The sequence below is a fragment of the Cynocephalus volans genome, chromosome 14, assembly GCF_027409185.1.
Source record: "Cynocephalus volans isolate mCynVol1 chromosome 14, mCynVol1.pri, whole genome shotgun sequence".
Lineage (NCBI taxonomy): Eukaryota > Metazoa > Chordata > Mammalia > Dermoptera > Cynocephalidae > Cynocephalus > Cynocephalus volans.
Window position 1 is genome coordinate 65,109,919 of NC_084473.1, and position 23,966 is coordinate 65,133,884.

Genomic DNA, 23,966 nt, shown 5'->3' on the forward strand with positions numbered 1-23,966 from the left:
TGGGGACTAGCATTTCTGATTGCCCACCAAGTGCCTAGGCCTGTGCCATCCCTGTTAGAAATGGCTGGAGCAATCCCGTTAAAAGGTTGGAGTTGATCCATGAGTAGAGGTTCTAATTCTACTCCAGGTACATCTCCCTCATCCCATCTGAGTGGGGCTGGCCTGGAGCAGAGGGCCACCTGCTAGATAGCTGTTGCCAAATTAAGAATGCAAGTCAGGGTATGATTTTCAATGCCTTTATTAAGAAATATCAAAAGTTGATTACAGTTTCATACAGTTTACAAAGTTCTAGTGAAGGGGAATGTAGAGATGCCATCAATATGCATGTTTGAACACTAGGGTAGCTTGCCAAAGGGGTAACCCTACAACTCCTTTCACTTTGTTTAAAAGTGGTCCACAGCAATGCTTTTTCCCTATTTCCACTAAGCCATAGCACAATACCTTAAGTTGTCTGAAAGAGTTTTAATACATTATAAACACTTCCTATTTGACCTTTAAGTTTATCATTATCCTTCCCTGAAAAAGCTGTTTATAGGAAGCATAACATTTGAGTTCCATTCACTGCCATTTTATTACATTTTCACAAAGCCTGCTTCGAAAGCTGGCAAATATTGCAAGTTACACATTATCATATTACACATGGGAGAACGCATACACATTGCTATTTTTAAAAATTTAACATTAAACACAAAAAGGGGGAATCACTCAACTTGGAAACAAAACACCACAGTCCGTCGGTGGAATACTCAGGTATAGGACAAGCCTGCTAATTCCACTGAGCTCCAGTCACAAGCGGTCAACAGCACGACTGAGAACAACTGGATGCAGGAACACCAGCACAAAATAGAGAGGAATATTTTCGGTCGTGGTACATCACGCTCTTTTAGGTCAGGGATATCATATCAGAGGGGAATTACACTTTGGAAATATTCGGGGCTAGTAAGTCATTGGTACCAGATGGGAAAGAGCGACAGTGTGGTGTGCCTTGGGTAAGGCTTGTGCTGGTTTATCTAAAAGTAGATTTCTGGGGAGATTGTCCAGCAACATCGGAAAGGGCCATCTTCAGAGGAAGGACTCTTTGTTCACCCACATGAGACTGCGTGTCTCATTGGGCTTGCATTCGTACTCAATGACAGAAAAGGGGCTTCCCCACTGGCAGTGATCTCGCTTGTGGTAATTGTAGAACTTGACCTGCCACACCGTCTCAAAGGTCCCGATGTCTGTGAACTGAGGGAAGAGAAACATGCCCATAAATACTTCATCCTGCCACGAGCAACAGACAAGAGCTAGTGTTAGTGACAGAACTCCTGTGGAATTAGGTATGATCAGTCAAGACTCTCGGTCTGCAATGCTTAGGCCTTTCCTTTATTGGGCTATCTTCTTTTATTACAGATGTTTTCCTGAAAAGCTGCTGTAAACTATTCTTTTCTATAAACTCTTATGCCCATTGTATGAAGGGTGTTTGCTATCATACTGTCTTTCAAAAAAATAACTCCCTCAGTTTATCTTGTTTTCCAGGTTTAATTTTCTGAAAACCACTCTTAGAATCTCAGAATTTGAGAGCTTCCTCCAAAATGGCCTGTGCCATGGAAGGGGGACTGGGAAGAGAAGAAATAATGTTTACTGGCTGTGTTTTGGTTTCTACTTCAAAAACAGCAGTACAAAATAACATATGTACAACATATCTATATAAGATACAATTGTTTCAATTCCAGGGAAAAATACTTGACTCAAGGTGATACTCAAAATATTTATTGGAAGTATTTGTTAAAGACCCTACTTTATCAAATACAGAGTGTTTATAAGTCAGGAGTCCATGCCCATGTCTCAGGCTTAGATTATACATTATCTAAGATCATATTTGAGTATCTACTACATAGTTTGCTCAATTAAACATTTATTTAAGGCATGATTCTTGTTCTTAAGTTTGCGTTCTACTTCCAGAAAGTAGGCCCTGCAAGTCACTGCACAGAATTCTCCTGAGCTGTAAGGACACATTTCTCTTGTAGCTGAGAAGAGGGCATAGAATACCCTGGAGGCCACTGGGCAGAGGGTCAAGTGGCCTGAGGGGTAGCTTGACCCTGCTACCGCCGTCTGGAGCTATTTAGGGGACCTGGCATTAAACAGCATGATGCTTGTCGTTATTTTCTCCTCTGAACCTCCCTGTCATGGAAGGGGACAGGGCCTGACTTGGCACAATTCTTAGACTCATCAGGAGCCAGAAGACGTGGAGGAGGAGGAGGCAGTGAGCAACAGGAGCCTTATGCTTTTCAGCTGATACAGGAGGAGGGCGATCAGGTGCTTCCCAGATACCTTTCCAAGATGCTTTCAAAATTATAATCTGCACTATTGCCTCATCCTGTTAATTTGATCCCAAAACAAGATCTGGGCTTTCCTTTGGGAAACTTGCTTGACTTGAAACAGTGGATGATATACCTAGAGTCCACATACCTCCCCAGTATGAAAATGAAGTCTCTCTTCTTATGAGTCATGGCTTAAGGGCCTATGCAGGCATACAGCCGCTCTATTCACAGTCACCCCTAATGGGAATCAACCCAAATGTTTAATCATTCACCTCGCAATAGGCAAGTTTGGGGAAATTTATTTATTTATTTTTTGGCAGCTGGCCAGTATGGGGATCCGAACCCTTGACCTTGGTGTGATCAACATCATGCTCTCCCAAGTGAGCCACGGGCCAGCCAAGTTTTGGAAAATTTATAAAATGGCATTTTACTCAAGAATAAGGGAAGACATGCTGATTCAGGCAACAACAGGGATGGATTTAGAAGACATGCTGAGCAAAAGAATCTAGATCCCAAAGCATACATATGCTATGATTCCACTTATATAAAACTATATGGTGACAGAATATAATCTATACTGACAAGAAGCATCTGTGGTTACCTAGAAGGGGGTTATCTGGGAAGAGGGGTTTGATGCACATGAGCAACAGGGAACTTTTAGGGGTGATGGAAGTGTTGTTGTATATTTGGTTGTGGTGGTGGTTACATGGGCGTATGTATATTTTGCTCAAAACTCATTCAATTGTACACTTAAAATGGGTACATTTATTATATGTAAACTATACCTCAAAATTGATTAAGAAAACTAGAAACGTCCATTTTCAGTGAGTTACGCGGAAACAGGTATTCTAAACACCACTAATGGTAACTCAATTATACATCCTTTTGGAAGGGTCATTTGCATCAAGTTAAAGGTGTGAGTACACATGGGTCCAGCAATTCCACTTATTATTTTAGGAACATCACAAAGTTTAGAGTAGTGAAAAATTGAACACTAAATGTCCATCTTTAAGGCATTAATTAATTATGGCATATCGGTATAATGGAATACTATATGGTAATTTTAAATGTAAAATATTTAATGAAGTGTTTCTATTTTATATTGTTACGTGAACTAAGCAGAGTACCATCAAGAATGAGTAGTGTGAATATAATTATATGTATTGATATTGGAAACTGAATACATTTTATTTTTTTCTGTGTGTTAATGTGTATTTTTGAAATTTAATAATTACTTTTTATAATCAGAAAAAAAAATACTAAACCAAAACTGTGAGTATTTACAAGTATTACCAAATAGTTAATACCCGTACTATAAAAGGTGATATGAATTAATAAGAACTATTAAGAACATTTTGATAAGAGTGAACAAGAAAGTGACTAACATCTAAAAAATGTGCAAATGTTATTAGTAATGAAAGAAATATAAACTTTTAGACAGTATTCATCTATCAGCTTAGTAACAATTTCTAAATACAGAAGCAATCTAAGCATAAAATATTAGTAAAATATTATGAAAATGGTGGCATACCATTATGGTGGACTTACATAGCCATTAAAAAGGAATTTAGGGTTGTTAATGACATGAGAAAATGCTTAGAACAATGTTAACAAGAAAGAAATGAATTACAACACTTTATATACATATGTAAAATAAGATGTAAAGAAAAAAGACAATAAAAGATTAACTCCTAAGATAAAAAATGGAATTTTTTCTATCTTTCCACTTGTATTTTTCTGCATTAAATGTTACTTTTATAATCATAATTTGTAAAGGTTAAAATGGATTTATCATTTCTCAAAATTTAATATATGAATACAGCCCTCAAGCTCAAGGGATTTTATAAATTCTATTAATATGTATATTCTAATGAAAATATTACAGCTTTGTCCACAATAGGATAGTGGTAGTTTGAATACATTGAAATCTTTTATAATTCACTAAGACTTCTAAAGAGAGGCTCGTATTAATTATTATTTTCAACCAGCACAGGACATTGGATATATTAAGTGCAATTTAATTTTAAAATTTGGTTAATATTTGAATTTTAAATTATATAATTTAATATTAAAATATTTTATTATGAAAATATTTTTCAAATGCAATCTAATCTTTAGGGGAAGCAGCCTGAAACCATGCTAGATAAGAAACAATGCTGAGATCTTTTTTGAAATAAAAGTTGGCCAGAAGAAAAAACACACAAAAAACCAAGATAATTATGACCACAGGGAAGAAAAAACAAGGCACTACACTTATGTCTGAATAAACTTAAGACTGAGAAAGTCTCAAAGAGTTCTCAGTAACAAAGGAGACCAAAATAGAAATCTGCTAGTAGCAACAGTCGTAGCAAAAGATATGGGATGTTTAGGTGCTTGTATTTCAGTTTGGGTTTCTCTTAAATGTTGAATTCGAGGTCATGTTAAAGTAAAATTTACCGCAGCTAACTATGCATGTTTTCCTCTCTCCCATGTCTTAGATATTTATACTTACCATTAACCTTCTTCCTATTCTTTCTTTTGGAATTCTATTTCCTGGGCCTCTCATCACCTAGCTCAGAATTTCACCTCATCTGGCTGAGAACAGATGGTCTCCAAAGCTGACATTCTTCTTTAAAAAAATAGAAGAAACTACACAGGCTCTCCGTTCCCTTCCAGCCCATCTGTCCCTTCCAAGGAAAATCTACCCAGGCAGGCTTCTGGGTGATGCAATTTATACACAGGTATAATTCTGTAAATTTGTATAGCATTCTTTATTTTACACGATATTTTCAGACACATCATTCCACCTTGATCTTGTGCCTGGTTTTATCTTCATTTTATGGATGAAAAGTTAAGATTCAGGGAGGTTAAGTGACTTGCCCTAGGTCTAGACTCCACAGCTAGCTAACGATAGGACCAGGACAAGAACCTAGGTCTCCTAATTCCCACCTGGGAGCTATTATCATTACATTAAACTGTCCATATAAGGAAAAGAGCTAAGAGTTAATGGATAGTTTTTTTTTTTTCCCCCCTCCCTGAGAACTTACATAAATTGTCACATGTAGAATGCTTTAGGACATTGCTATGGACTGAATGCTTATGTCCCCCCAAAATTCATATGTCAAAACCAAAAGGTGGGTCCTTTGGGAAGTAATTACATCTTGAGGGTGGAGCCCTCATGAATGGGATTAGGGTCCTCATAAGGAACATAAGAAAAGTGATCTCTTTCTTTGCTTTCTGCCATGTGGGGATACAACAAGAAAGTGGTTGGCTATGAACCAGGAAGAGTGTCCTCACCAGAAACCTGATCTTGATTTTTCTAGAGGCTGGACTTCCCAGCCTCTGGAAATGTGAGAGATAAAAGTTTGCTGTTTAAGCCACCTAGTCTATGGTATTATGTTATAGTAGCCTGAGCTGAGACAGGTACTCTACCTGGACATTTTATTTGCCATAGTGTTCTTACAAGTTGCAAGCCTAGGTACATTTTTATTTCACTACTGTGGAAGAGAACACATCCAATTCCAAGGAGACTCATTTGTCATCCTCAGTGGCAAACGAAGAATCTGAAGAGCTTGTTGAAAACAATTTCCATGGTCTTACAACCAATTAGCACTGAATTCCCAGAGTACTTCTTTCAACTCACCATGCCACCCACTTCGACTGGAGATGTGAAATTCATCAAGAATAAGGTCATTCAGAAACCCATTACTTGGGAGCACAGACCAATCTTATTATATTGATAGAACAATCTCACTTTATTAGTAAACAAACTGAGTATAAATAAGCATCTGACTTTTAGTGTGGTGTGACTTATCAATTCCCACTGAATTCAAGCCTCTCTATTCTCGAACTGCTTGAAGTTTCATTAGTACATACATGTTCTCCATTTCTCTTAGCTACACACATAGGACTAAAAATTCTGGGTCTTACAAAGTATGTTTATATTTATAAGAAACTTTCAAACTTTTCCTAAGCTTTATATTTCCACCACCAATATGAGTTTCAGTTGTTCCACATTCACTCCAACACTTGGCATTGTCAGTCCTTTTAATTTTAGCCTGTCTAGTGACTTTACAGTGGTAAGAAAAAGAAAGGAAATAAAGAGAAGAAATCAATGAATTAGAAAAGAACTACAGAGATAAAAAAAAAAATCAATGAAACTGAAGTCTGGTTTTGATAACCCCCTAAAAAGAACTGAGCAAGAAAAATTACCAATACCAAGAATGAGAGAACATCCCTATAGATCCTATACCTTAAATTAAGAAAATCTTACACCAATAAGTTCAATAAAATGGACTAATTCCTCCTTGAAAGACACAAACTATCAGTAAAAGAAATAGTAAACTATCTACTAAAGAAATTGAATTTGTAGTTAAAAATCTTCCAGACTCAATGGCTTCATTGATAAATTCGTACACAAGGGGAAAAAAACCACCTTTACGTACATTCTTTCAGACAGAAGAGGAAACATTTCTCAATTCATTTGTGAAGACAACATTACCCTAATACCAAAAGCTGACAAAGACATTACATGTGAAGGGAAATTACAGACAAAAATTCCTCATAGACTAATACATAAAATTTGCTTATATATACACACACGCACATGCATATACATGCATACACATGTACATGTACACATGCATGCGTGCACACATTCTAGTATGCACACGTACACGTAACCATACACACACTTATCTGCTTGAAATATTTTCTTTTTGCTTGAAATATTACTAAATCAAATCCAGCAATATGTAATAAGGATAGCATGAGGGTACTTCAAAAAGCTCATGGAAAGTTTGTATTATCTTTTCACTCTATATTTCCACAGACTTTTTTTTTTGGCAGCTGGCCGGAATGGGGATCTGAACCCATGACCTTGGTGTTACAAGGCTGTGCTCTAACCACCACAGACTTTTTGAAGTACCCTCACACATGGTTCAATATTTGAAATTCTACCATATTAACAGAATAAAGGGAAAAAAACAATTATATCAACAGATGCAGAAAAACCATTTCACAATGCAATTTGATTCTACTCTCAGCAAACTAGGAATAGAAGGAAAGTTCTTCAACCTTATTAAGGGGCATTGACAAAGAACCTATACTTACTTACTTCATCCTCAACGGTAAGAGACTGAGTCCTTTCTCTGAGATCAGAAACAAGGCAAGACTATGTTCTTATTACCCGTATTCAGCATTGTATTGGAGGTCCTAGCCAGTATCTTAGGGTAAGGGGAAGAAAAAGCAGGAGTGAAACTGTCTCTATTATCAGATAAACAACTGTGTCTGCAAAAATTACTAAGCAATCTAACAAAAAGCTACTTAATTAATGAATTTATCAAGCTTGCAGGATACAATGTCAATTTATAAAAATCACCATGTTTCATAAAATATCCTACCGTGAACAGTTGGTTTATTTTTAATATTTCACCAAATTTACAGGTGAATATTGGCATTACACTATTTGTATTTTTGACCAATAGTTAAATTAAATCATTTTTCACTTATTTATTGGCCATTTGTATTTCTTTTGTGAATTGCCTATTTATGTTTTTTGCTCACAAAATTTTTTTTCCTATTTCCCACATCTTATGATCATCTCTTCCTGGTTTCTAAGAATTTTCTGTACATTAACATTATAGCTCTTGCCAAATACAAGATCAGATAGCTGGCACAAGGACCAACTTTTATATTTGGGAGTGCTTGTGCAAGGCTACCTGCTTCCATACACACACTCAGCATCATAACCACCTCTTTCCTTGTTCCTCCAAACTCCTACCAGTCTCCCAGTGAAGGGGGCTGACAAAAGGGAATAATGATAATGATTTGTGCAGACAGAATATCTACCTGGATTCTCTTTGGAGGGACTAAATGGGGAATCAGTCATATTAAAACACAAGTCAACACTGCTTTTTGAAGTGGAGATCGAGCAGTTTTAGAGTTGGGTATTGCTTAATTAGCTCCCAGTGCCAGGCCCTCTGGATTATTTGAATAAAGAGATTACTGTCATTAATCTAAGTCAGATGGCATGGCGTTTGTCTACTTCCTGACTTTGGTGGCCACCTGCTGCTTGGGTGGGCCCTACAGGGCTATGCAATGTTATTTAAAGGCAGCAGCAGCGTCTCCATGGGCAGTGGCAAATAGGGCAACACAACTTAGGAGACTATGTTTCTGCTAATTTTTTCACCAATTGTCATTTGCTTTTTAGTTTAAATTGCCTTTTATTTAAAATGTAACTATGAGGTTTGACAGAAATTTTACATTGTATGTAATCAAAGTTTTCAACTTTTATCTTTGGAATTCTTTTTTTTTTAAGTTTGAATGAATTCTTTCTATTTAGAGTTTTTAAAAAGTTGAGTTTTTCCATCTGAAATATATTTTGGAGTGTGGTATTGGGAAAGAACAACGAGGATGTTTTCCCCCAAATAGCCAATTATCCTAGCATCATTTATGCAATGATTAAAAAAAAACTACTTAGAAATAACCTTAAACTAATAAGCAAGACTCATAAGTAGCATATGTAATTAGAGTTGAAAGGAAAGACTGATCAAAGCAGAACAGCAAATACCAAAATTGTTAGAATTTTAATGAGGTCTTAGAGAGCCAATGAGCTACCTTTCAGTTGTTCATCCTTTCACTTAACATGCAGTGAGCACACGGTCAAGTGTGGAGACTGTATCCTGTCTGCCAAGTGCTCACAGGGCAGGAGACAGACCTCCCCAACTTCTCTCTGGAGCCAGTGTGGGCTGGGAGGTCCAGAGCTGTGACTTCCTGTTTACTTCTGAAGGCTGCTGCTCCCTCCTGGGCCTCTGGTCTTAGCAGGACGAATTTGTATTTCTTTTGCTCTAGTTGTAAATGGAACCCTAGGGGGGAATACGAACTCAAACAATTTAGACAGGACTTGATTCAAAACTTCCCTAATTGGATCTGTAAAGTGAGAACTTCTACATTCTTTTGAACGGCTGAAGCACAGGGTTTTGTTTTGTGTTAATGTGCGAATGATTCAGACTTAGTCATTGAAAGATATTATTACCACAATACTTGTTTTCCTGTCCAGGCATCTGCTAAAAGGTTGGGGAGCCTTAAGTTACTAGATGATTTAAGGATATGTCATAAGGAAGAGATCTGCAGTCTCTAAACTCATGAATCCAGTATCCCCACAGTAAAGCCTAGGTTCTTACATACACATTCTCATATCTAGAGGCAGGTGATTGATAGTTGCTTGTGCCCAACAATGATTGCACAGCTTTTGGTTTAAGCATTGGCCATCTACTTGTATGTTATCTGTAACAGGCTGATTATAAAGAAAATCACTGAAGTAGAGAAGGTTTTCTGATCAACTCAGCAGCTCTAATGTTAAGTTCAAATTTTCATTCTAGTGGTGAAGTTTCCAATAGCCTTTGACACTATTCTATGACATTTTAAAGTCACCAATATTTTAAGCTTAAGGTATTAAAAATTATATTATAGATACCATCCTCTCACAGACAATACTGAAACCTTGCCATATTCAGGTAAATCCAGTCAGTTAAGTAGTAAGTAGTACCCGGATTATTTAAATTTACATAGTCTATCAAGGGAAATGTTATTGGCATGAGTGCCTGAGAAAAAGCCAAGCATGTCAGAATTAGAACTGGAGGTCAGGAAGACACCAGGATGTCATCTGTAATTAACAGTATGATTCTGGGCATACCTTAACTTGGTGAGCCTGGTTTTTTTTTTTTTTTTTTCCTTTTTTTTCTTTTTCAATGCAGAGTAAGTAGATTCTATTATCTGATCCCTAAGACCACAGTTAGCTTTAACATGGTAAGAAGATAACAAACTTACCCTTAATGGTATGATACTAGTTACTTTCTGGAGGCAGACTCTCAAATACTCTCATTTAGGATCACACCAAATAGGACTGAAGGCCAGCAAGTCCCTGTAGGATTCCTTTTCGGCTGAGCACATAGGGAGGGCTGGGAATGCATCCCAGCATCTTAAAAGTTTTGCATGACTTGAAAAACCAAAGATGAAATAACATGATTCCCGAAATTTGGGCAAATTTTTAAAGCGCTGGTAATCCCTACATTTTGATTCAGTTCATTTTCAGATTACTTTCCACATACATACATTTTATAATTACAATTATTTTTAATATTAAAATTTGGACAACTAGAATTGTATATGTTGTCCAACTACATATTCATTGTTACAATTTTTTTTTTTGGCTGGTAAGGGGATCGCAACCCTCAGCATGGTGTTGTCTGCACCACATTCAGCCAGTGAGCGCACTGGCCATCCCTATATAGGATCCGAACCCGTGGCCTCAGCACTACCAGCTCCGCACTCTCCCGAGTGAGCCACAGGGCTGGCCCTTCATTGTTACAATTTTAGTGGTTACACAGAACTATCATGATGTATCCCATGATATTACATACATCCACTGTCTCCCACCATAAAAAGTGCTCTGAAATATAATTTTGTTCATATATCTGTCTCAATAGAAGTGAAATTATTTGGTCAAAAGAAATGAATCTTTATGGCTGTTCCCACATATAACCATTTTGACTTAAAAAAAAATGTTGTACATACCATTTTACAATGTTACCAGCAACGAAGAAGGCTTTGTTGTAATTATGACATCATTGGGAATTACTTTAAAAAATAGATTTACTAGTTTACTTTTCACTATCATTTACGAGAATGAACATTGCTACATGTTAATTTTATTTCTTCTTGTGGAAAGTGTTCTTTGTGTTTTGTCAATATTTCTATTAAAGACCTGCATTTTTTTAAAAAATTACAGACTCTTGAAGATAATAGTGTCATTTTTCTCACTATTGCTTTATTTTCATTTTCCAATTTGCAGAAACATAATTACACTTAATTTTCTTATTTTCCTTTATGATTTCTACTATTTAAAATTGAGAAAGTTATTTTTCCATAGTGGATATCGGCTTTGATTTTCCATAATTTTAGATTTTACATGATTTAACTCTCCCATCTCATTCGACCTTGATTTATATATTTATACTGTGCATCATTTTACAAAGGATTTAAAATGGTGTTTAGCATTTTATATAAAACTAAAAATATGCAAATAAAAATAATGACCATAAAAAAATAAGCATATTAAATATAATCTTTGAGCTTAGATTTGGTTCTGGGTTTTCTGGATGCTAAAGCAAAAAAACTGTCAATTATTAGTTATTTTTAAAAATCATTTTTATTACTTTTGGTTTTTTACAGAACTTTTTTTCCCCAAGAAATAATATGAAGGAGTACTGTAGTGTATGACTAGATAAAGGAGAGATGCTTGCCCCCTCCCTGCCCCTTTCAATGGGCTCTAACTACCTCAGGAGAACCTTGAGACTTCAGAAAACAGTTTGAAAAATACTGAATGAAATCATTTCATCATTACAAAAGAGACAAAGGTTATTGGTTTCTCAAAAGCAAAGTAATAATAAAATAGGCTTTTCTAGCTCTAAGAAAAAAAAAGCAAAACCAAAAAATTGCACATGGAACAAACATTAAAAGGCATTTAGCTGTGAGCTATTTCTACACACAGCTATTTCTTAGAGCAGACTTTCATAACACTTGACAGCCTAATGTCACAATGTAACCCAGTGAAGGGGGCTCTAAACTTGTTTAAGGATGTAGTTTTTGATGGCTTAATTGGTCTATCAATAGTATCTAATATTCCTACAAGTCTGAAAACGCATTTAAAAATTCTGTAGAAATGGATGTTTTCCTCGGAAAAACATAATGTTGACTCAAAACCCCCAAAAGGCAAAAGTCATGGACTAAATTGAAAGTTAAAGATATTCTCCCCAAATCTTTATTTTTGGTTCTTGACTTTTATGGGGAAATTCAGTCAGACTTTTAAGTAACAGCTAAGTTCTAAGCTATGAAAATTGTTTTTAGAGCCATAAAAAAGTTTCTAATTCATTTTGCAAAGCTATTAACCCTGACATCAAAATTTAAGATTACAAAGGCCTTTTAATTGTTCTTTGCCTCTCCATCTCCCAATCTGTACATTGGCCACTACAGTAATTTTATCATGCCAATCTTATCACATTACCAGGAACTAGAACTCCTACACTGAAAGGTTTTTTAAAAGGGGAGTAATGGTGCGATAGAGTTGTTGGGTAAACATTACAGATAATTGTAAAATCTGACAAAATGTAAAACTAATTGAAGACTGTAGAATGTGACCTCAAGAGCAACATCTAAGAGTTTTGTTCATAACTTTTTTGAAAGTCTGGCAGGTGAACATAGCAGCATTAGCTGTTGGAAGTGGCAGAAGACAGCATCAAGGCTGACAGAGAAGCTGGAACTTTAGGTAGGGAATCCTGGAAGAAAGAGAGCTGCAGAAGGGATGAAAACCAAAATCTGACTATAACCCTCCTATAATCCCTGGCTAACTGTATGTGTATGCATAGGGTATTGGGAGTGGGACACCCTAGGGGAACCATTGAAAAAGCAGACAAATCAGCAAAGAGTCAATCCTTAAACGATAAAGTTGTGCTGCATAAAGTTTGTAAGCTCACTTTTTTTCTTTTCTTTTTTTTTTTTAATTGAGTACATCTCTGAACCTGATAAGGTAGAGCCTTACTTACTAGCTTGAGGTATAAATAGCAAAGGGTTTAGGAAATTTAGGGGAACTTCAGGGTGGGTGGGCTTAAAAATCTCAGTAAAAACTGTCCATCTCCTTGGCTGACTGCTAAACTCCATGGGCACAAAAGGAGACCAGACTAAAAAAGCAGGAACTGAAAGTTGAAAAAAACTGAGCAAAGGTATCAGCTGCTATATACTACTGAAAAGACAGAATTTGAAGCTGGAGTCCAGGAATGTTTACTGCCTGTCAGTATATAAAAAGACGATACTCAGAAAAATAAAACAGAAACTAGAGTCAAAAATATATTACCCATGGTGTTTAGTTTCTAGTCAAAAATTACCAGACATGTTAACAAAAAGGAAAGAGTGACCCACATTCAGGAAAAAAAGTCAGTCCTTAGTAACTTATTCTGAATGGAACCAAATGTTGGATTCAGCAAAGATTTGGAGCCAACAATTATAAATATGCTCAGAGAAATAAACAAAAACATGGTCTCAATGAGCAACAGGTAAGAAATCTTTAAAAAATTGAAACTATAAAAAATACAATAAAAATTCTAGAGCTGAAATATATAATGACAGAAAATTTAGAAAATGAGGACAATATAGTACAAGAAAGAGCAGAAGAAAGAATCAGTGAACTTAAGAATGCATAAGTAGGAATGATCTAATCTGAAGGAAAAAAAAAATTGAAGAAAGTTGAACAGAGCCTCAAAGACATGTGGTATACCAAGCTTTCCAACACATGTTTAGGTGGAGTCCTACATGGAGAGGAGAGAACGGAGTAGGGAAAAAAAAGTACTTAACAAAATGATTAATATTCCAAATTTGGTAAAAACATGAACTTATAGATTCAAGAAATTCAGTGATCCAAGAAGAAAAAATACAAGGAAAAAACACAATTAGGTGCATCATAGCCAAACTACTGAAAACGAGAACAAAAGGATTATTTCACTGTATGTGTACTATACCTCAATTAAAATATTTCAAAGCAAACAAAAGAAGTAAATAAATATAGAACCAGAAAACAATGAAATAGAAAAATGGAGAGTGAAGCATGCGAAAACAAAGTGGGGATCTGAAAAGGCCAACAATTACCGATAAATCTCTAGCTAGACTGATCAGGGGGAAAAAAAGATTTTTAATATCAAGAATTAAAGAGTAAAAAAATGAAAGAGAGGTCCTAATGCATTAAGGATGGTGGAAGATTATTATGAAGAACTTTATGCCAATAAATTTGACGACTTAATTGAAATGAGTGACTTCAAAGACAAATTACAAAAACACAGGAAATAAAATCTGACTAGTCCAATATCAACTAAAAAAATTGAATTTGTAATTAAAAACCTTAAATAAAGTAAAATGTATACCTTCGCTGGTGAATTATTTACAACATTAAGAATAATATCAGTTCTACACAAACTCTGCCAGAAATCAGAAGAGTAAACACGTTCCAAATCACTTTATGCAGCCAGAATTACCTTGATACCAAAACTAAACAAGAAATTATAAGAAAATTACAGACCAATACCCCTCAGGAACACAGGTGTAAAAACACTGAACAAAATATAAATGAATCAAAGCCAGCCATAAATACAGAGAATATACCATGAATTCAAGATTGTTTTAACACTGAAAAAGCACTATAATTTACCATAAACAGAATAAAGAAAACATGATTATCTCAAAAGATGCAGAAAGAGTATCTGAAAACATTTTGCAACACATTCATAATAAAAACTCTCAATAAATTAGGAATAAAAAGTAATTTCCTTAACCTAATCAAAGGATTTACAATAAAATTTGTACAGCCAACATTATATTTAGCATTGCAAAATCAAATGCTTTCTTCCTAAAATTAAGGGACAAGGATGTCCACTATCATCATTTCTATTTAGCATCACACTGAAGGGCCTAGCTATTACAATCAGGACATAAATGAAAGAAATACAGATTGGAAAGAAAGGAGAAAAATATTGTTATTTACGGATGACATAATAGCATATGTACAAAATCCTAGGGGTTCTACAAAAAAAAAAATCTATTAGGATTACTAAGTGAGATTAGCAAGGTTTTAGGATTCAAGATCAATATACAATTTTCAGTTTTATTTCCATATGCCAGCAATTAAAAACAAATTCATTTATATAACATTCAAAAATATGAAATAGTTAATTGTAAATTTTTAAGGGCATGCATAAAATCTGTATAGGAAACATTGTAATATATTGAAAAGAAAATTAAAGAAAACCTAAATAGATACATATCATATTCATGGATTAAAAGACTCAATATTAAGATGTTAAATCTCTTCAAACTGACCTATGGATATAATGCAAACCCAATAACCCGATTTTGAGAGAAATTGACAAGCTCATTCTGATGTCTGTATAAGAATGCAAAGGGCCTAGAACAGCCAAAACAACTTTGAATAAACAAAGCTGGAAGATTTACGGTACCTAATTTAAGGACTACAATATACATCATGAAACAAAACTGTTTTGGCTCTTCTAGGTCTTTTGCATTTCCAAATTAAAAAGACTGACATATATTGGGTATGTAAAGCAACTGGAATTTTATACATTGCTGGTGGAAATTTGAAATGATACAACAGTCTGGACATTTCTTATATTGTTAAACACACACCATGTGACTTAGTAATTCTCCTCTTAGGTATTTACTCAAGAGAAACAAAAACATGTGTTCAGACTGAGTCTCATACTCAAATGTTCATAGCAGCTTTACTCATAATACCAAAAGCTGAAAACAACCCAGATGTCCATTTATTGGTATAGGGATAAACTGTAGTATACCCATGCAATGTAATACTACCCAGCAATAAAAGAAACCAACTACTGATACATGCAATAGCATAGATGAATCTCAAGAACATTATACTAAGTTAAAGAAGTCAGACGCAACAGTATAATTCTATTTACATGAAATTACTGAATAGTTAAACTAACATATTGAGACCGAAAGCCCAGTGTGGGCTAGAGTTGGGATTGACTACAAATGGGAATGAGGGAATTTTCAGGGTGACAGAAATGTTCTATATCTTTACTGGGGTGTTGATTACACAGTAGTATCCATTTGTCAAAACCTATATAACTGTATACTTAAAGTTGGTGAATCTTATTATATGTAAATCATATCTCGAGATTTAAAAACCTTCAATTAATTCCTATAGCCATTAGGATAAATTCAGTAAGGAATTTATCTAACCCCTACTTACCTCTTTGCTTTATCTTGTGCCAGTCTTTGCCTCACTCTGCTCCAGCCACATTGGGCTTCTCTCAACTGTTAGAACATATTATACGCTCTCCCAGCTCTCCACTTTTGCAACTTCTCTTTCCTTGAGTGCTCCCTCTTCCCCCAATTCTTATTCATCCATCATTTCTTTCTCAAGAAAGCCATCCCCAAAATCTTATACTAGGATAAGACCCCTAGTATATGCTCCAAGGGCACTACTACTTTTCACTACACTTTTTATAGTAGGAATTATTTACCTTATTATTGATAATCATGTATAAAGTATGTTTTCCCCCTGTGAAGCCAAAGATATCTATTTTGTTCACCACTCTTCCCCCCAGTGCCTGACATATAGGAAATCCTCAAATATTTGCTGATAAAAATCTAAAAATCCTAAATAAAATCTTAGCATATTGATTTTAGCAATATATTTTAAAATATATTAAAAATAAGTAAGGCTTATGTTAAGAAATAAAGGGTAGCTTAGTATTTGAAAGTATTATATAATTTATCTCCTTTGATATATTAATGTGATGAATTCTCTTCACAGATGGGAAAAGGATTAGATGAAATTCAACACACCTCCAATTTAAAAACATACCTCTCAGTGAACTAGAAAAAGGTTGCTTTAACACAATAAATCTCAGAAACTAGCATAGTACCTAACAGTATAACCCTGTATACAAGGATACCCTTTGCCCACTAGCAGTCAACATTATTCTAGAAACGTTGGCCAATGCAATATGGCCAGGGGAAAAAAAAAAAAAAAAAAAAAAAAACAGAAAATGACAGTTATATGTAGATTATGACTATCTGAAAAACCAAAGATAACTAACTAAAAAACTTTAGCAAGCAGTTTAGTAAGGTAGCCAGTTACAAAATACATTTATACCTATTATTTTAAAAAGTACTTAAAAACAATGCAATATATGCATACAAATAGATCTTATAAAGTCTAGAAGAGCATATGAAGATACTTAAAAATTTTGCCATAAAAGAAATTAGTATGAAATTGAACATTGGAGAAGCATGATTTAAATAATTGTATTAGGACATTTTGGACAAATACATTCCAATATGAATTAATATTTAAATGTCAAATTCATCTGAAATTTAACAAATAAGACCATGAGAGTTCAGATGAAAATACACAAAGATAGCTGTGTGAATATGTATGCACAATTAATATTGGACTTAGGGAAGACTTTCCAAACTGCATCCTAACTGCAAAACCATAAAGGAAAAGACTGACATGATTGACAACATGAAAATTTTAAATTTATATTGTAAAAAAATTAAAATGCGAACAAGTGATCAACACACTCAAGATGTAATAAAAAACAAGATTATTTTTAATTTATAAAGATTTCTTAAAATTAACAAGACACACTGAAGTAGAAAAAAATGGGTAAAAGCTATGAACATATTATCTACAAAGGAAATAGAAGTGGTAAATAAACATGTCAAGATTTCAAATTAACAGGAACTAAAGAAATAAAAATTAAAATATTCTGCCTATCAGATTAAAAATACTTTTAAATGATTAATTATAAGGATTTACAATAAAATTTGTACAGCCAACATTATATTTAGCATTGCAAAATGGAATGCTTTCTCCCTAAAATTAAGGGACAAGGATGTCCACTATCATCATTTCTATTTAGCGGGTGTGTAAATACAGATGATGGGAGCAGAAATTGTCTAGCCCTTCTGGAGCTCAGTTAGTACTTATAAAATACCTTAACATGCAAATTTCCTTTAGGAATCTATCCTAAAAAAACATTAGACTATTGTGCACAAGTGATTTTCAATGTGATTTTCTTTATAATATTGAGAAATAGAAGTAATCAGCAATAGGTGATTGAGAATAATTTGATACATTCATATAATTGAGTACCCACACAGACTTTAAAATGATGTTCTATATATACATCTCTGGGTATATATTTGACATCCAAAGATGCACATAAGTAGAAAAACGTATATATACAGAATGATACTCAATACATATATTCAAAGACATAGTAAAAACAACTTTCTAAGAACATCATCCAAAATGGTAAGTCATCTCTTGCAGGAATTATATATTTCCCCCATTTTTGTATTTTTCCCTGTTGAAGATTCTTTGATGGAAAATAGAACTCTTTCCTGAAATAGTTCAAATATAGGATGCAAAGGGATGGGCTGGTAGATTATGTACTTATATTAATGTTGTGATTGTTTTAAGTATATTGGGCACGGTGTAAACTTTAGGTTCTAAAGGACTGGATGGATTAGCTCTTAGATCAGTGTTTCTCAAAGTGCATTCCAGAGACCAGCCCCATCAGGAGCATCTGGTAGGCTTGTTAAAAGTTTGGTTTCTTTGGCTCCACCCTAGCTCTACTGAACCAAAACCACTGGAGGTGGGACCTAGGATTGGCATTTTAAAGAAACTCCCAAAGAGATTCTTATACACACTGATATTTGAAAATTTCTGTTATCTTCCCTTTGATCTTCCCTTTAAAGCTAGAGGGAAGACAATTCAAGGTGGTTCTTGCAGAGGGAAAAGGCTGCCCAGTTTTCACAGCAACAGTTTAGGTGAACCTTCCTTTTCCTGTGTTTCAGCAAGCTGGCTTCTTCACCTATTATGTTTGCACATATAGTTAAATCTACTTCTCGACTTTATTCTTTTCTGTCAACTTTTTTCTTTTCTCTTTGGCACGGTCCACGCCATGGCAGGATCCTAAAGGAGTCAGCTTGGGCTGCCCTCTCCGACTTGGCAAGGCCGCTGGAGGGAGAACTGCTGGCAAGGCTGCAGCTACGAGCACTTGCTACAACCATAAGGGTTCCTGCCTCGGCTTTGTGGCTTTTGCCTTCTCTCTTTTGATATTTTGGTTAGCGTGGCAGTTCTCTGAATTCCCAAAAGATTATAAAAATAACACAAATAATTATGCGGTCATTGAACTAAACATTCCCACAGAGGATCCAAGTAAATTGGACAATTTAAAATTATCCCCTTATGATAAATTGACCACACCAACATATGTTCCAAAAGCACCGCTCATGACTAAATACAAGCTGCAGCCTAATGTAAGCTGGCAAACATCATTTACTGGAGAATATATTAATGGCAAGAGAATGGTTGGTATTAATGGGAAATTATATGATTGGGACAAATTAAGTATATGGGAACGAAACTGTAGAACCCCCTTTACTTGGTGGTGTCCAGTTTTAAATAAATCATTAAGAATCAGGTGTTGGGATAAAAATATATGCTGTGAAATTATTAAAACTACAAAATTAGATCTTAGAAAAATAAGAGAGTATACCTGGTTTTGTGAGGGATGGTGGTGTGCACAAGGACACTTTAAAATTTAGATCAAGATTACAGGGCCACAGAGAATGCATAACCTCAAAATGTGCATGATGCTGCTGCTCAAATATCCACTGTTCTTTTTCCATATGAACAGTAGGTTCATTCCATTAGAACATAAAATCATTACACCCCCATTAGAATTTAAATGTTAGCATTTTTCCTTTTAACAAATTTGTACTTACATTTAGCAATAGACATAGGTCATATGATAGTACTGTCTATCACTTTGCAACTGCAATAATCCCACCCTGTTAATAGGGTAGATATTAACCACAGCTTGCCAACCGGAAAAGGTCACAGGTTAACTTCAGGACAATGAGAAGATGATCCCGATCTGATAAGCTGATACCAAAAGGAGGAAGCACGAGCTAATCACCTGAATGTGCTAATGAAGAAAAAAACTGGCTTCCCCTGTCCTTTTTAAATTATTAATTCAAGCTTAGTGATATAATAAAAATAGTACCCAAAAACCCCCTACAGAGAAAAAACAAAATAAAAGGCATTGTCTCATGCTCTACTGTGCTCCAGCTGCAACATGCTGACAGCCTGCAGAGAGAGAACATGCATACTGATGCACTGAGGTCTCTGTCTGTGTTTTTTATTTTCGCCGGCTTCCTCATCCCTCTTTCAAGGACCCACAACCCAACTGGAGCTGGTCTTCGGCATCTCTTTTTTTAATTTGGGTACCAAAATTATCTATGAATATCACTGTATATTATATCTAATAGGACCAGATACTAACAAGCTTATTATTTTCCATGGCAGACACTTTTTGGGCTCCTCCACTTAGAGTAAATTTAAGTGGCAAAATGTCATTCAAATCAGCATTCTCATAACTAAAAGATTGTAGAGTATTCAGAATCAGAACCTTTTCAGGGTCAGTTATCTTAACCAGCCTAGATATAGAATATAACAGGGAAAATGGCAATGTAGGTACAATCTGTCCCAGAACCAGATGTTTGTATTATGTGTTTAAGCATCTATAGGGTTAGTATGTCATGCAAACATTAATTAGAGTTCTCTCCCAGCAGATCCATGAACGAAATTCACAACCCAATTTCCACAGTAGTTGGGTACTAAGATAAATTTTTTTTTTTTGACTGGTAAGGGGATCACAACCCTCGGCACGGTGTTGTCTGCACCACGCTCAGCCAGTAAGCGCAACGGCCATCCCTATGTAGGATCCAAACCCGCGGCCTAGGTGCTACCAGCGCTGCACTCTCCCGAGTCAGCCACAGGGCTGGCCCCTAAGATAACTTTTCTTAAAGGGAGATAGTGATTGTTTCTCTTTCCATGGTTTGCATTTGCCCTGGCACACCCCTACCCCCTCAAAAGTAGGCCTTACCGGCATGGTGATCTGGATGGGTTGCCGTTCTCCACTCTTGGTTGGGGCCACACCTTCTGTGTCATATGTGCCTGTGTAAACAATTCTGTCCCCATCAGGCTCTTTAGACTTCAGCTCCAGCGGGACAAGCACACCACCAATGGAAATGTTCCTGTAATGGACTTGAGTTAACCATATATGGTAGGAATTAGCTTAGGCATCCTATCCTGGTCTGAACCAAAACCCTAGGCAGGAAACCTACAGGGTTTGGCTAAGGGAGACATTGTGGTATGGTAGAAAGCTTTGGAAGTTCAACAGGCTTGAATTCAAAAACTAACCAATCATGTGCACTAGACCAACTACTTAATTTCTCTGGACTGACCTCAGTATTCTCATCCAAATTCCTTCTACAAGGCCAAGTTGGACTCTATCAGTGGTCTCCTCTTTACTCATTAAAATCATCCATGGAGCTATTAAAAACCCATCTATACCCTAGCCCCATCCCAAAATTCAGATATTAGGATTCAATTAGTCTAGGATATAGTTTGGGCACTGGCAAGTTTATTTTAAGGTTATCTAGGTTTTTCTAATGTTCAGGTAGAGTAGACTAGTTTCTAGTTTCTAATTTTTTTTCTGTTCCAACACCAGGGGTCCTATGATTTGGGATACTCTTCCTCAGGCCTGCCACACCACCAGGAATTCTCACTGGCATCATTTCTCTGTGTACGGATAATGGTTTTCAAAGCGAAGTCCCTGGACCAGTAGTATCAGTATCACCTGCAGCCCTATTAGAAAGCAAATTCCTAGGACCCACCCTAGACATAGTAAATCAGAACCTCTGGGATAGGCCCCAGCAGTTTGTGACAAACTCTCCAGGTGATTCTGATGTACACTCAGGTTTGAGAACCACTGGATTAGGGCATTGAAAAAATCCTTAAAAAAATTAAAGTGTAACTAGAAAAAATAGTTTTTAACAAAATAGTGTTTATATTAGATTAAAAACTAGAGAACTACGTTGAAGAAAATAGAATATAGAGCAGATAACCCAGGAGAACAGATTGCCAGGAAGAAGGGAAAGGAAAAGTCTTGATTATATCCAGGTGCACAGAACACTGGGAAACGTGAGGGTAATGGGTGCATGCGGCTGTGGGGGGTGCTGACCATAGAGAGCCTAGGAGTACCAGAAACCATCTAGGTTTGTTTGGTTCTAGGTCCTAGCATTAGGGCCTGGCACCTAGAAGCTTAACACAAGCTTATGGAATCAAAACTTGAGCTGTAAAAGGTGTTTGATGGATTCAAAGCCTCCTGGCTCCCCCCAATAACGCCCCGCATATGATAGATACAATACTTATGTACCATAAGTGGATTTATGGTTTATTTCCTCCTCCTAGACTAGACTTCACATAGTGTTTAGGTGGAAGCTGAGAGGGAAAGGACCCCGCTCATGGATTTTCCCCTGCAGGCCACCGCACGCTCCCACGGACTTTCCCGCCAGTGGTCTAGTGGGCGCGTCATCCTGTGGTGGCTGGATGATAATCCCTGCCACGAATAAACCAAAAATCATTCTCTTGAGGTGAGAATGTTGCTCATCGCAGGCACCATCACCAGGTTGAACAGACAATTCAGGAGAAAAAGAAAAGCACAAGGCACGGAAAACCGTGAAACTAGGCCTGAGCAGAGGCGGCTGCCCTCTGACTTGTGCCTGGGTGGGACGCCGGCCACGAAAGGGCGGACGGAGGAGCGGAGAGCACCCCTCAGGGAGCCCCATAACCACCCCTCCCCCGCCTGTACAGCTCGTTCCTCAGCCCTTCTCCCTGCTTCAGCCTCGCGGGCAGAACCCGGCGGGAGGCCAGGACCCAGCCGAGGAGGGCTGGGGTGGCGGTAGGTGAGGCCTGCGGCCACCTCCTGCCCTCTGCCCCATCCCGGCCGCCTGCGGTTCCGCGCCCGTGGCTGGACAGAAGGGACGAGAAATTTGCAAGAAAACAGCAAAACCCTGGCTTCTCGTCTCCAATTTAACCGGACGCACTGAGGTCACCGCGATGGGCGGAGGGAAGTGAGACTAGTATAAGCGTAAGGTAGAGGAGGGGACGAAGGGAACCAGGGAGCTGGCCTGTCCCCTGCAGCCCGGGCCCGCGGGGCGCGGCGCGAGGCTGTCCCGGGGGCCCGGTCCTCCGCCCTTCCCACGCGGGGCCCTGCGGCCGCGGCGCGCCCGCACTCACTCGACCTGCAGCGTGCTGGGCTTAATCTTCACCTCCACCTTGTAGGAGGAGCCGGTGAGCAGCTTGATGGTGCGGTTCTGGCCGAAGCGCTGCCCGTCCACCTTGAAGAAGACCGGGCCGTCGTTGGGCTGGATGCGCAGCGCGATGGACAGGCGCACGAGGCCCGGCAGGTCCCCCATGGCTGGGCGAGGGGTCGGCGCGGGCTGCGGCCGAGCGGCTGGAGCGCGGTGGGCGGAGAGGAAGCGCGGGGAGAGAGAGGGAGGCGGCGCAGGAGAGGCTGCCACTAGGAGCCCGCGCTGTCGCCGCAGTCCGCCCGGGCTTCTGAGCGGCGCCTGCTGAGACGGGGGCCCCCCGCCCCACTTGGCGAGGACGCGGGCCCCAGAGACGGCTCCGAGGCCGCGAGCGTCCCCATCCCCCGCGCCCCGCGCGGCGCCCTCCGCGTCCCCGAGGGCTCGCTCCGGCCCGCAGGCCGCCGCGCAGACCGGCGCAGCTGGGGGCGAGAGAGTTAAGCCTGTAGACGCACCACAATCCCCTTCAGCTGGGGAAGCCGGCAGGCTCCTCCCTGCACAGCACTGGGCGGGGGCGGGGGAGGAGGGCACTGGGGTTAAGTGGCTGCACCAAAGAGCGAGACCCCCCCGGCAGCCGGATACCGCCGCGGCCATCCGAGGGATGTGGACACTGCTGCTCCCGGATCCGGCCCCAGCCAGGCAGGAGGAGGCTGAGAGGGGACAGGGAGACGGGAAGCGGGACAGGAAACCTCTGCTAGTGATTTAAATTTCAGGAAATATGAGTCTTTTCAAAGCGTAGGGGAAATGGCCGAGGGAAGACGCAATTCCATCTAAGGTGGACTGCCAGCCACACTGCATTAGGAACCCACACTGGATTGGCCACACGCAAGACAAAGGGAAAGAAAATAACCATATTCAAGGAGC

General features: G+C 37.9%; 1 protein-coding gene across 1 annotated transcript; it reads right to left on the reverse strand.

The window, feature by feature from the left end:
* Window positions 1–240: 240 nt before the first annotated feature.
* On the reverse strand, window positions 241–23,647 carry CNRIP1 (cannabinoid receptor interacting protein 1). Its single transcript, XM_063078781.1, has 3 exons — window positions 23,035–23,647; window positions 20,837–20,987; window positions 241–1,227 (listed from the first exon to the last, which is right to left on the reverse strand). Exons 1-3 carry the CDS (start codon window positions 23,211–23,213, stop codon window positions 1,063–1,065), a joined length of 495 nt encoding a protein of 164 aa, XP_062934851.1. The 5' UTR covers window positions 23,214–23,647; the 3' UTR covers window positions 241–1,062.
* Between the last annotated feature and the right edge of the window lie 319 nt (window positions 23,648–23,966).